We start from the raw sequence: 15,397 nt of genomic DNA on the forward strand, positions 1-15,397 counted from the left end.
TATAGGCAAGACACATTGAGACTTAGGCAATAAGAAACAGGAGCAGGAGTAGGCTGTTCTGCTCATCAAACCTGCCATTCAATAAGATCAAACATTGATCCAATATTCCTCACATCTGCTTTCCCATTCTTTCCCATAACCATTGATTTTTTTTCCCTCCTGATCATGAATCTGTCTGTCTTAGATTTACTCAGGACGCTGCCTCCACAATTCTCGGTGGCAAGGACTTCCAAAGACTCTCAACACTCTGAGGGAAGAAATTTAACCTTTTTCCAATCTTAAATTGATATTCATTTACTCTGAGACTATGCTCTCTGGTCCTAGACTCTTCCATAGCGCAAAACATCCTTTCAGCATTTACCCTGTCAAATTCCTTAAGAATCCCTGTGTGTTTCAATGAGATCACCTCTTATTCTTCTACTCTAATGAGTAGAGAGAGTCCTAACCTGTTTGGCCTTTGTTCATAAGGCAATCCCTCCATTATGGGGATGATCCGATTGACCTTCTCTGAACTGCTTCCAATAAAATAACATCTTTCCTCAAATAAGGAGACCAAAGCTGCTTACTGTACACTAGATGTGGTCTCACCAGCACCTGTCCAGTTGCAGTAAGTCTTTATACTCGTTTATATTCCACATCCCTTGAATTAAGGGCCAACATTTCATTAACTTTCCTGCTTCACATGTGTACTAGCTTTCTATGTTTTGTGCACAAGTAACCCCAAGTTCCTTTGTCTTACAGCTTTCTGCAGTTTGTTTTTAACTTAAATGATATTCTGTTCTTTTGTTCTACCTTTCAAGATGACCAACTTCACATTTTTCCACATTATACTCAATTTGCCAACTTTTTACTAACTTATCTAACTCATCAATAGTTCTCTGTAAACTAGCTGTGTGTCTCTTGCAAGCTGCCTTCCCACCTATTTATATCATCTGCAAGTTTGAATACAGTACATTTGCATCTTTTCCTTCAAACAGTTGCAGTCCAACACAGAACCCTACTGGTTACAGGTTGCCAACCTGAAAAAGAACCCCTTACCCCACTGGCTGCTTCCTGACCATTAACTGATTCTCTATCCATGCCAATACACTACCTCCAATGCCATGTGCTCTTAACTTATGACAACATTTTGTTCACTACTCTTGTACTCCAATCTTCTTGCGATAAAGGCAATAAATTCCATGTGCAGGAATTTATTCTCCCAAAGTACTGAATGTTTGGGATTTGTCAATCCTGCAGAGTTGTGGAGGCTCGATCACGGAAAGTATTTAAAGAAGAGGTAATTACATTTTTGAAATATCAAGAAGTTGAGGGCCATGAGGGAATGGCATGAAAGAGGAGTTGAGATCTGGGCAGAGCAGCTGTAATATAGCAGGAGAAGTTTGAAGGTCTGATTTGTCTACTCCTGAACCTGTTTCTTATTTTCTTTATAATTACTATATCCGCAGTTGAATCCTAAACAGTTAAAGGATTGCTTTTAAATACTGTTCAAACGCCATTAATTATTCTATGTTTTCAGTTGATGTAAACAAAAAGATGAAAAAAAAAATGGGAAGAAGGCTTTGGATCCAACAGCCTATGAAACAGTCCTGCTGCAAAGTGTGCTGAACTGTTAACAGCTTTGTTCCTGCTCTGTACATCAGTTATGTGAAGACATTGAAAATGTACCTGATGAACTCTGATCTGAATGAGCATTTTAGTAAATATTTGAGCGAGATAGGTCGACATTTGCCAGAAATTGGCAGTGTCAAGTTTGGTGAGTCGCATGGAGGCTTTTCTCTATAAACCCTTGTGGAATTTCTCAGACTATTCATTAAAATTCACTTCATTCACTATGCACCACACCTCTATGGTGCCCCATTTGTTCTATCTTTTCTCTCACCAGAGGCAGAAGTACTAACCACTGCCAAACCGCCCAAGATTCTTGGGGCTAGCTTCATTTACAAGCCCAGCCATGTACTTGATCCAGGGCTGCAAAGCAGCAGCTGCCCTTCACATTACATGTACAAGTAGGAGAGCAAGGGCATGCTGGTAGTATGGCTGACATTTCATTCAAAATACACCCTATTTCAGTAGATTAGATAATAGGTGCAGTGGTTATTCACTGACTGCTAAAGTGTTGCTGCTTGAATGACAAGCAATCTGTTTCTGCTCTGAAAAGCAAAAGCAGTTTGTTTGATTTGTTAGCTTTTGCTGCTTTTGATTACAAGTGATTAGTTGAAAGCATTTGAAGGCTTTTCTGTTTGTACTAGTCCACATTGCACTATGATAAGGTACAGCCTACAGTGGGCGAGAGAGGATGTAAGATGTTAAGGGCAACACTGCACTGCAAACTCTTGACTGGGTGCAGTCAGGTATCAGAGATCCCAATCTATTCCTTATGGTACGTGGAAGAATTGGGCTATGATGAGGGGACACGTGGGAGTATTTCAAACGGCAGCTGTAAAGGTTCAGGAGCAGCACGTCCCTTTCTTCAGCTATGATACTATCCCTGATTAGAAATGCCACTCACCCACCTCTTTTACCTCCCCCACCCATAAGAATAAAGGATAGGTGTGGCAAGTACGTGAATCTTGGATGACCAGGTTGGTCAAAAAGAAAAAGGAAGCATACGTAAGGTCAAGAGGGATGGGAACTGACTATGCTCTTTAAGTATATAAGAAAAGGAGGAGAACTTAAACAAACAGGGAAACGCTGTTAGCAAAAAAGGTTAAGGAGAATTGGAGAGGTACTAATATCCTGGGCGGGAGGTCTGCTAGAGCTCTTCATGAGGGTTTAAACTAGTTTAGCAGGGTGGTGGGAACCGGAGGATGGGGTAACTGGTGTACAGGCAGACATAGCATGCAGAATGTCTGTGAGGAAGGGCAGACAATTGATAGGGCAAAGTTGCAGTCAGAGTGATGGCTTGAAGTGTGTCTATTTTAACGCAAGTAGTGTCAGGAATAAGGGTGATGAACTTAGATCAGTACTTGGAGCTACGATGTTGTGGCCATTACAGAGACTTGGATATCACTGGGGCAGGAATAATTCTTGGATGTTCTGGGGTTTAGATGTCTCAAAAGGAATGGGTGGGGGAGGTAAAAGAGGTGGGTGAGTGGCATTTCTAATCAGGGATAGTATCATAGCTGAAGAAAGGGATGTCGTCGAGGAAGGTTTGTCTACTGAGTCAGTATGGGTGGAAGTCAGAAACAGAAAAGGAGCAGTCACTTTACTGAGAGTTTTCTATAGACCACCCACCCCACCCCAATAGCAACAGAGACACAAAGCAGATTAGGGGGCAGGTTTTGGAAAGGTGCAGAAGTAACAGGGTTTTTGTTAGGAACCTCCTTAATGCAAATAGTTTGGATGGAGCAGATTTTGTCAGGTGTGTCCAGGAAGGATTCCTGACTCAATATGTAGATAGGCTGACGAGAAGGAAGGCCAGATAAGATTTCATGCTTGGCAATGAACTAGATCAGATGTCAGATTGCTCAGTGGGATAGCATTTCAGTGATAGTGATCACGACTCCCATACTGTAGTCATGGAGAGGAACAGCAACAGACGGTACGGGAAAGAATTTAATTGGGGGAGGGGGAATTACAATGCTATTAGGCAGGAACTGTAGAGTATAAATTGGGAACAGATATTCTCAGGGAAATGCATGACAGAAATGTGGAGGGGACATAGCTTTAAATTGAAGGGTGACAGATATAGGACAGATGTCAGAGGTAGTTCTTTTACTCCGAGTAGGAGGGACGTGGAATGGCCTGCCTGCAACAGCCAACTTTAAGAACATTTAAAAGGTCATTGGATAGACATATGAATGAAAATAGAATAGGTTAGATGGGCTTCAGATTGGTTTCACAGATTGGCGCAACATCAAGGGTCGCAGGGCTGCAATGTTCTACGTTCTATGTTTAGGGAGCACTTGCTGTGAGTGCTGTACAGGTTTGTCCCACTGAGGCAAGGAAGGGATGTTAGGGTGAAGGAACTTTCGATGACAAGGGCTGTGGAACATCTAGTCAAGAAGAAGAAGGAAGCTTACTTCAGGTTGAGGAGGCAAGGATCAGACAGGCCTTTAGAGGGTTACAAGGTAGTCAGGAAGGAACTGAAAATGCAATTAGAAGAACTATAAGGGACTTTAGCAGGTAGGATTAAGGAAAACCCTAAGGCGTTCTACACTTATGTGAGGAACAAGTAGATGGTCAGAGTGATGGTAGGGCTGATCAGGACAGTGAAGGGACGTTGTGCCTGGAGGCGGAAGAGGTGGGGGAGGTCCTTAATGAATATTTTGCTTCAGTATTCACTATTGAGAGGACCTTGTCATTTGTGAGGACAGTGTAAACAGGTTGGTATGTTTGAACAGGTTGATGTTAAGGAGGATGTGCTGGAAATCTTGAAAAACATGAGAATAGATAAGTCCCCTGGGCCAGATGGGATATACCCACGGTTTCAACGGGAAGCGAGGAAAGAGATTACTGTGCCTTTGGTGATGATCTTTGCATCCTCACTGTCCACTGGAGTAGTACCAGATGATTGGAGAGTGGCAAATGTTATTCCCTTGTTCAAGAAAGGGAACAAGGATAATACTGGGAACTACAGACCAGTCAGTCTTACGTCAGTGGTAGGCAAATTATTGGAGAAGGTTCTGAGAGACCAGATTTATGATTATTTGGAAAAGCATAGTTTGATTAGAGATAGTCAGTATGGCTTTGTAAGGGGCAGGTCATGCCTCACAAGCTTTATTGAATTTTTTGAGGATGTGACAAAACACATTGAACATAGAGCAGTGGATGTGGTGTATGTGGATTTTAGCAAGGTATTTGATGAGGTTCCCCACGGTAGGTTCATTCAGAAAGTAAGGAGGCATGTGATACAGGGAAATTTGACTGTCTGGATACAGAATTGGTTGGGCCATAGAAGATAGAGGGTGGTAATAGATATAAAGTATTCAGCCTGGAGTTCAGTGAATAGTAGTGTTACGCAGGGATCTGTTCTGGGACCTCTGCTCTTTCTGATTTTTATAAGTGACTTGGATGAGGAAGTGGAAGGGTGGGTTAGTAAGTTTGCCGATGACACGAAGGTTAGTGGAGTTGTGAATAGTGTAAAGGGCTGTTGTAGGTTGCAACAGGACATAAGCAGGATGCAGAACTGGGTGAAGAAGTGGCAGGAAAAGTGTGAAGAGACTCATTTTGGAAAGTTAAATTTGAATGCAGATTGCAGGGTTAAATGCAGGATTCTTGATAGTGTAGAGGAACAGAGGGATCTTGGGATCCATGTCCATAGATCCCTCAAAGTTGCCACCCAAGTTAATTGGGTTGTTAAGAAGGCATATGGTGTGGCTGTGTTGGCTTTCATTAGCATGGGGATTGGGTTTAAGAGCTGCGAGGTTATGCTGCAGCTGTATAAAGTCCTGGTTAGACCACATAGGGAATATTGTGTTCAGTTCTGGCTGCCTCACTGTGGGAAAGATGTGGAAGCTTGAGAGAGGACGCAGAGGAGATTTACCAGGATGCTGTCTGGACTGTAGGGCATGTCTTTTGAAGAAAGATTGAGAAGGTAGGGCTTTTCTTATTAAAGTGAAGAAGGATGATAGGTGACTTGATAGAGGTGTATAAGATAATTTGGGGCATAGATAGAGTGGATAGCCAGAGACCTTTTCCCAGGGCAGAAATGGCTATTCCAAGAGGTATAACTTTAAGGTGATTGGAGGAAGCTTTAGGAATGATGTCAGTGGTTGGCCCTTTACACAGAGAGTGGTCGGTGTGTGGAATGCACCGCCAGCAGTGGTAGTAGAGTCAGATACATTCAGGACATTTAAGTGACTCTTGGGTAGGCACATCGATGATAGTAAAATGAAGGGTGTGTAGCTTAGAGGAGGAGATTGCATACAATTCTGATCACGCTACCCGAAGGATGTGGATGCTTTGGAAAGGATACAGAAAAGGTGTACCAGGATGTTGCCTGGGATGGGGATTTTAGCTATGAAGAATGGTTGGCCACACTCAGTTTGTTTTCACGGAATGCTGGAGGTTGAGAGGTGAGGGACAATCTGATAGAAGTTTCTAAGATTGTGAATGGAATCGATAGAGACTTTTTTTTCCAGGGTGAAGGGGTCAATTACTAGGGAACACAGGTTCAAGGTGCATGGAGGGGGGAAAATTTTAGAGATATGCAAGGCAAGTTTTTCGCACAAAGGGTGGTGAGTGCCTGGAATGCATTGGCAGAGGAAGTGATGGAAGCAGACACAATAGCAGCATTTAAGAAACACCTAGATGAATACAGGAAGAGGAAGGGAATAGAGGGATACAGAGCCTATAAGTGAAGACAGTTTTAATATGAAAGGGCAATATGTGTCGACGCAGGCATGGAGGGCTGAAAGGCGTGTTTCTGTGTTGTATTGTTCCTTGTTCTTTACAGAGCAAAACCTTTTATAGAACTTGATGGAGATCAAACTTTGCTGATCTCTGGTAACAGTTAGCCCTTTAATTACGTTAAACTTGAACAGGGCAATGAAACTGCCCCTCGGATCCCTTTTAAATCTTTCTCCTCTCACCTTGAAAATGTGCCTCCTAGTTCTGAACCCACCAACTCTGGAGAAGAGACATTTGCTTTACATGATTTTCAAAACTGCAATAAGATCAGCCCTCAACCTCCTATGGTCCATTGAAAAAAGTCCCAAACTATCCAGCCTCTCCTTACAACTCAAACTCTCCAATCCTGTCAAAATCCTTGTAAATGTTTTCTGAACCCTCTCCAATTTAATAAGGTCCTTCCTATGGCAAGGCAGCCAGCAGTGGACACAGTTAAATTTTAGGTTATAGTTAAATTATAAATTATTTTATAGGATGTGGGTGTCATTGGCAAGACCAGAACTTATTGCCTATTCCTAATTGTCCCCTTAACTTAAGTGACATGCTGGGCCCTTTGGGAAGTCTGAGCAGAAGGATGACACTTTTTTTTGTTTAAAGTGAGTGAACCAGATTGATTTTTACAACAATTGATTATAGGTTCATGCCACCATTCTGACAAAATAGGAGCAGCAGGCTATTCAGCCCTTTGAGCCTGCTCTGTCATTCAATCTGATCATGGCAGATCATCCAATTCTGTACCCTGTTCTTGCTTTATCCCACACCCTTTCATCCCCTTTGCTTGAAGAACTATATGTAACTCCTTCTTAAAAGTATTCAATGCTTTGGCCTCAACTACTTCTGTGGAGAAAACTTCAAAGGCTCACCACTCTCTGCACGAAGACATTTCTCCTCATCTCCGTGCCAAATAGGCTAGCTCGTACCCTTGGACTGTGAGCCCTGGTTCTGGACTCCCTAATCATCAGGTATATACTTCCTGTGCCTACCCTGTCCAATCAAATTGCATGTTGACCAGGAAGCAATTTCATGATTCTGCAGCCCGCCCTGTTCCATTTGGCTTACATGCAAAAAGAGGCAGAAATCCAGAGGCTGAAAAGTGAAGGAATGATCAAACCAGTACAGTTTGTGGAATGGGCAGGATCAGTCATACCAATTGTGAACCTGGTCTTTGTGAGGATTTGAAACAAACGGTAAACCGCTTTTCGCAGTTGGATAAATACCATTATCTCGTACAGAGGACTGACACGAAAAGGTAGTGGTGGGGCTGTCCTTCATGAAGTTGGACAAGAGCCATGTGTACCTGCAAATGTGGTTAGATGAGGATTCCCGAAGTATGCTACAATTGATACCCATAACGGTTTGTACCAATCTATGAGACTGCCATTTGGGGTATCATCAGTCGGTGCTATTTTTCAGCAGATAATGGAGAACATTTTATAAGGTCACCCCAGGTCACCAGTTATCTGGATGAGGTGTTTATAACAGGGAAGATCAACAAAGAGCACTTAGAAAACGTAGACATAGTCCTTACGCATTTCTCCAAGGTGGGCATACACCTTAGATAGGAAAAATGTGTTCCAGGCACCCCAAGTCTAAGGTGTTAGCACATTATGATCCCAAGCAAGATCTGGTGCTGACATGCAATGCCTCCCTGTATGGTATCAGGATTGTATTGGTTCACAGATGGCCCAATGGACAGGAACACCCAATAGTGTATGCTTCCTGAACTTTGGCTGATGCAGAGTGCAAATATGCCCAGATAGAGAAGGAAGGTTTGGCAGTCATCTTTGGTGTGAGAAAATTACACCAATATTTATGGAATATGTAAATTTGTAACAGTAACAGATCAGAAACCCTGTTAGGGCTACTCAAAGAGGACAAGCCCATAGCTTGAGGTCGTATTCAGCAATGGGACCTCATTCTAAGTGCTTACAATTACAAGGTGAAATACTATCCAGGAGACCAAGTAGCAAATGCAAATGCCTTGAGCCGCATCCAACTGGCAGATTCCACATTGGTTGCACTGCCACCGAAAGTGCCCGTTCAGAAGATCAGAATCTCTCCAGTATGGAAACAGGCCATTCGGCCCAAAAAGCCCATACTGACTCTGAAGAGCAACATACCCAGACCTACTCCTCTACCCTACCCTACCTTTACCCCTGTCTAATAAACCTAACACTATGGGCAATTTAGCATGGCCAATTCACCTGACGTCTTTGGATTGAGGAAGGAAACCGGAGAACCCAGAGGAAACCCATGCAGACACGGAAGAATGTGCAAACTCCACACAGACAGTCACCCAAGGTTGGAATTGAACCCGGGCTCCAGGCGCTGTGAGGCAGCAGTGCTCACCACTGAACCACTGTGCCGACCCACCGTCTGTTCTGATTTTAAACTTTTTGGATATCCTTCCGGTCACTGCTGAAAATATCAGACTGTGGACACTAGAAGATCTGATCCTCGTAAAACTAAAACAGCCAGTAGGGATGGGGGAAACAAAAAGGACATCTCAACCAGAATTAAAACGTTTCGAGACCCGACAAGATCAGATCACCATAGAGGGCAGCATTTTATTATGGGGAGCAACAGTGATTACCACAAGCAAAGGTCACTACCAGATACTGGCTGAACTCCACCAGGGTCATCCAGGGGTGTCCAAAATGAAGATGTTGGTGAGAAGTTATGTCAGGTGGCTAGGACTGGATGCTGACATAGCTGCATTGGTGTGTCAGTGCCCAGTGTGCCAATGAGGCCAAATATTACTGCCAACAAATCCCCCAAATTCATTGGAATAGCTGGATAAACCCTGGACATGGTTACACTTCGACTGTGGCACCCCTTTCATGGGCACAATGTTCATAGTTGTTCTGGATGCCCACTCAGTGGTTGGATGCGCACAAAGTTCATTTGTTAAACAACAATAAAAAAGCTGTGAGCATCTTTTTCAATACACTGGCACCCAGAAGTGTTGGTCATAGACAATGGGTCATCATTTACAGGCAGGGAATTCGAGTATTTCCTGAAGTCAAATGGCATTCAGCATATAAGGACAGCTCCATACCATCCATCATCGAATGGTCTGGCAGAAAGAGCAATCCAAACTTTGAAAGCAGGTTTAAGGAAACAGGTTCACTCAATACTAAACAATTTGATTCCTATTTGATTATCGGACCAGCCCTCATGCAGCTACCTGGATCGATCCAGCAGATTTGGTAATGGGGAAAAGACTTTGCAGACCTGGGAGGGGGAGGGTGAAACGGTATCAGGAATGCCAATGCTGGACATAAGACTCTTCTAAGAAAGGCATTTATATCAGGTGGGGATGTTTGGTGCCCTGTCTGGGTAAGAGGCATGATCGACACGAGGTCTGGTCCCGTGACCTACAAAGGTCGGATAGGTGAGGCGCTTCTGAGCAAGCACGTGGAACATATGAAAGCTGCAAAGTGGCCAACAAGGGAGGACCAAAACCTACCCAACCCCTCAGAACAACCAGAAAGGCTGTTGGAATGTGTGGGTTCTCCCCTTCTGACTAGCATTGAAGAAACCTCGGAATCTGAAACGAGCACAATGGACATCACAGCTTTGAAACATTCGTTGCCTGAAGAAGAGGTTGAATGTCTTCTGAGATGCTCCAGGTGCAAGAGGCAGGCTACAGTCTGGTACATGCTGGTGTATCTGAGGCTGAGTTTGAGGAACCAGACCTGGTACAAAAACACCCCTGGAGAGTCGACAAGAAAAAGAACAGGCCTACCTCCTCAGACTTAGACAGGGAGGGACATAGTGATTTTAACAATGTCAACCAGATGGAAATTATAGAATAAATTTTCTAATTGGGGCTGTCAACTTGGTCCAATCAGAAAGTCTAGCTGACAGAACTAAACAGGAGTGTCAGATGTTCTGTTCACTCTGACAGCCAGCTCTGAGGAAACTGGACCAGTGATAAGTACTATACATCTAAAAATAAAGGATAAATTGGTGATGGGATACTGGTCTCTGTGGAGTTATGGATGTAGATTTGCTCGCTGAGCTGAAAGTTATTTTGTGGAGTTATTTTGTGCTTCAATAAGATATAAACAATCTGACAGAATAGAGGAAAAGTTAGCAGCTAAAATCCAATGCACAAAGTGTAAGGTGATATATCCGATAAGAAGAATGAGTAAAGACAATATAAGCTAAATGGTATAATTGTAAACTGGAAAATAGAGAGACCTGGGTTATTTGCCACAAATTAGAATTAGAATTCCTACAGTGTGGAAGCAGGACCTTCAGCCTAACAAGTCCACACTGACTCTCCAAAGAGTAACCCACCCAATCCCATTCCCCTACCTTATGTTTACCCCTGACTATTGCACCTAACCTACACATCCCTGAACACTATGGGCAATTTAGCATGGCCAGTTCACCTACCTGCACAAATTTGGATTGTGGGAGGAAACCAGAGCACTCAGAGGAAACCCATGCAGAAACGTGGAGAACATACAAACTCCACACAGATCATTGCCTGAAGCTTGATTCAAACCTGGGTCCCTGTGGGGTGAGGCAGCAGTGTTAACCACTGAGCCACCATGTTGCCCTTAATCTTTGAAGATGCAGAGTAGGTTAATAAAACAAATGGGATGTTGGGCTTAAACATAGACATAAAGGACAGAAGCCAGGAAGTTATATTAAATATATACCAAACACTACTTTGACTTCAGCTGCAGTATTATCACCAAATCTGGGAACAATGCTTTAGGACTTTGGAGAGGATACAGAAGAGATTTATCAGGATGGGTTCAACGATGAGGGATTATACAGATAAACTGAAAAAGCTGGGGTTATTCTTCTTAGAGTAGAGAAGGCTAAGAGAACACTGAGTCTGTACATAAAACGAAAGCTTTCCTGTATCTTAAGCCATATTACTAAATTCAAGAACATCTGACACTTCTAATTTCTACACAAATGTACAAGTGTGTCCTTACTGGTATAGGCACGAGCATAAAGAACATTATCCAGCACTGCATCTGGATCCACGTGAAAGCGATCAGCAATCCCTCGCAGTCTATCTGGACGGCTATATGAGGTTAAGGATTTTGGGTCTATTAACTGGATATCTATTGGATATCACGCAGGTACACATCCACTATATATATTCCTCAGTCATTAATTATTTAAACAATAGTACCCATAGACATTATTTCATAAAAACAAACACACAGGACCACGCAAGCTATTGGAAGACAATAATCTTAATATTTCAGAAACACCCAACTATAATATCTGAAATGGGTTCATACAATCATAATTGCCCAGGTAATTTGGATGAAAACCTGAGCAGAATGTTGGTGTTCAATGTTAATATTCTAACTTGCATGGTAAACCTAATTTAAATATTTGGAGTAATTTTCAGGTGTCAGGGAAATTGCTGATTCAGAGCTTACTTGGCAAGAACAGTCATGTTGCTGCAGGATTAAAGGCCTGTAAGGAGACTAAAGTAATGGGCATTCAGAGCAGAGCACACTGGATTGTACATTATATTTGAGAAGTCAACAAGAGAATAGAGAGTACTTAAGTTCTTTGGTGTAGATGTGGATATTGCATTAATCCAGGAGTTTGCACATCTTTGATGGAGGAGAGCGGGAAAACATGCTATAAACTAATAAACATTTATTGGTTATTTACAAGGTTGACTGTTACAAGATCTCATCAGAGTCTTTCTAAGGTTCTAGCATCACTGATATTGCACTCTAATGTTTATCACAATAATCATTAACCTTTAACACTAGACTTCCTCCAATCCTTTCATTCTACTCATAATATAGTGGTCTTGCCTATTGAGACTCACATTGAACAACTGGAGCCATGCCTTCAATAGTCTTTCAAATATCAGGATATCAAATAAGAGTTGCAGGTCCATTCTTCACACTTGGTAATGCTCTGGTTTCCCAGTATATGTGTTGAAGAACATCCAACCTGAAGACCCTATGAATAACAAAGTAGTCATTGTAAACTTACAGTTCACTTACAAAGCTAAGGTGATGCTGTTGCTTGAAATATAGCTTTAGTGAGAATTTGTGGTGCAGTATTCCTGAATTTGTGTGCATTCAGAGTTGTCTTCTTGAGATGTATGATTTCTTTTCCAATCTTTGAGCAGTTGCTGGGAGTAACTTGGTTTTCGAAGAGGCATAGCATTTTATATCTTCTTCAAAGGAGGCATAATTCTGTGAAGGCTCCCCAAAAGAGTGCACAATAAAGCATCAGCTGTGGTCTGGGATTTATCCTAGATGCATCAAATGCACATTCGGCACAAATAGAACCTCTGGAGGTTTGAGGGTGCCATCTTTACCAGTTCTTATTAATGAAGTTCTAAATGCGTATTTTACAAGTTTCTGGTGAATTTAAGACTGAAGATATAATCTTAGAACTTTACAGATGCTCATAGGGCTTCAAGGACCGCTTTCTCATTGACAATGTAGCAATGTTCAGTATCTGCTTGTGTCCTGGCAGCATAGTAGACTGGTCAAATAGTGAAACTTAATTTGAAGTAAAAAATGCTCCTCAATTTAAGGAAGAGATCCCTTCAATAATAGTGGGCAATTCCAGTTCTTAGTGGCCAGGATTTGATGTGGCTGTGTGCTTGATTATGTTAAAGTTTTATTGGTGTGTAAGATAGAAATTATATGCAGGAGTAGGCATGGGTGGCACAGTGGTTATCACTGCTGTCTCAAAGCGCCAGATACCTGGGTTCAATTCCCGCCTCAGGCAACTATCTGTGTGGAGTTTGCACATTCTCCCTCTGGGTGCTCCAGTTTCCTCCCACAGCCCAAAAATGTGCAGGGTAGGTGAATTGGCCATGCTAAATTGCTCATAATGTTAGGTGAAGGGGTAAATGCAGGGGAATGGGTCTGTCTGGGTTGCTCTTTGGAGGGTCAGTGTGGACTTGTTGGGCCGAAGGGCCTGTTTCCACACTGTAATCTAATCATTCAGCCCTTCGAGTCTGTACCACCATTCAATACGATCATGACTGATCATGCAATCTCAGTAACTTTCTCCCCATACCTCTTGATTCCTTTAGCCACAAGTGCCATGTCCAGCTCCCTTTTGCATATGTCGAGTGAACTGTTCCCAACAGCTTCCTGTGGGAGAGAATTCCTCAGGTTTACAACTCTGAGTGAAGAAATTCTTCCTCATCTTAGTCCTGAATGGGTTACTCCTTATTCTTAGACAGTGACCCCTAGGTTCTGGACATCCCGAATATCAGGGATATTCTTCCCACATCCAGCCTATTCAGTCCCCTCAGCATTTTCTATGTATTTATGAGATCTCCCTCCCCCCATCATTCTTCTAAAGTCCAATGAGTACAAGCCCCGTCGATCCAGTCTGTCCTCGTATTTCAGTCCTGTCACCTCAGGAATCCTGTCCGGTAAACCATCCCTTCCTCAGGGCTTTTGTCCAAAATGTCAATTTTCCTGCTCCTCGGATGCTGCCTGACCCGCTGTGCCTTTCCAGCACCACACTCTCAACTCTAATCTCCAGCATCTGCAGTCCTCACTTTCCTTCAATAGCAAGAATATCCTCAGACTCGGAGACCAAAGCTACACACACAATTCAAGGTGTGGCCTCACCAAGGCCCTGTATAACCTGCAGCAAGACATCCTTACTCCAATACTCCAATCCTCTCACTATGAAGGCCAGCATGCCATTAGCTTTCCTCCCTGCCTGCTGCAACTGCGTGTTAGCCTTCAGTGACTATTCCACCATGACCCAGATCATATTGCAACTCACCTTTTCCTCAACTGCCACCATTCAGATAATAACTGCCTTCCTGTTTTTGCCACCAAAGTGGGTAACCTCACATTTATCCACATTATATTGTGTTTGCCAAGTATTAGCCTACTCAGCCAGTCTGTCCAAGTCACCTAGCATCCTCCTCACAGCACACACTGCCACCCAGCTTAGTGTCATCTGCACATTTGGAGATACTGCATTCAATTCCTATATTCAAATCATTAATGTGTATTTGTGAACAGCTGGGGTCCCAGCACTCTACCCCACTTGTCACTGCCTGCCAGTCTGAAAAGGATCCATTTATTCCAACTCTCTGCTTCCTGTCTGCTAACCAGATCTCTATCCATATCAATACATTACTTCTGATACCATGAGCTTTAATTTTCCTCACTAATCTCTCGCGTGGAACCTTGTCAAAAGCCTTTTGAAAGTCCAGATACCCAACATTTACTGATTTACCCTTGTACCCTATGTGAACTTACATAGACTAATTGCTTACTTATAAGATAGATGAGCTAGTCAATCAAGGTACACATCATGTGCTCGAGAAAATTCCTTAAACTGTTCACTAGACTAGATTATCTATAAACAGCTTACCACATCGCCTTCACAAAACCTACACTGGTCACATCCTCAAAAAATTCCAGAAGATTTGTCAAACGTGATTTCCTTTCAATGAATCCATGCTGAGTAGGACCGATTCAGTCATCCCTTTCCAAATGTAACCATTATAAGCCTGGTCCTGTTTTAAAGGCCATCTCAGAGGTTTGCTGATGCGCAGCAAATTGGGCAGAAAGTTGCTCAACTGGTTAACCATTATCATAAAGTGTTGTATTTCAATCACAATTAGGGGCAGCGGAAAATTTTTAATGGTTGCTGTTTATTTTGAAATCTCCCTAGAATCCTGAGACATTGACAATGTGACTCAAAGTTTGAAAAGCTCATTTGTAGTTTAGTTTGAACCTGAGACCTGCAGATGTTGCGGAACTGCCTGTGTTCTGGTGTCCTGCTCTGTCATAATGTGATCATGGATGAGCATGTCATTCATATGACTGATAATCTCAATGAATTCAATCCAGATATATGGAATTCAATCTGGATAAATGTGAGGTATTGCACTTGGACAGGACAAACAAGGCAAGGGAATATATGAATGGTAGAACCCTGGGAAGTACTGAGAATTAGGGGAACTTTGGTATGCATGTAACACCAGTCCCTTATGGTATCAGGACAGGTAGATAAAGTGGTTAAGAACTTATATGATATGTTGGCCTTTATT

At 42.6% G+C, this 15,397-nt stretch overlaps 1 protein-coding gene across 1 annotated transcript in view; it reads right to left on the reverse strand.

The window, feature by feature from the left end:
• The window catches only part of dmc1 (DNA meiotic recombinase 1), a 190,276-nt gene that overhangs the window by 76,661 nt on the left and 98,218 nt on the right, over window positions 1–15,397 (reverse strand). Inside the window, exon 9 of the mRNA XM_072588265.1 lies at window positions 11,313–11,404. Coding sequence (XP_072444366.1) covers window positions 11,313–11,404 — 92 coding nt within the window. The remainder of the gene's footprint in view (window positions 1–11,312; window positions 11,405–15,397) is intronic.

This window comes from Chiloscyllium punctatum, chromosome 18 (assembly GCF_047496795.1).
Source record: "Chiloscyllium punctatum isolate Juve2018m chromosome 18, sChiPun1.3, whole genome shotgun sequence".
Lineage (NCBI taxonomy): Eukaryota > Metazoa > Chordata > Chondrichthyes > Orectolobiformes > Hemiscylliidae > Chiloscyllium > Chiloscyllium punctatum.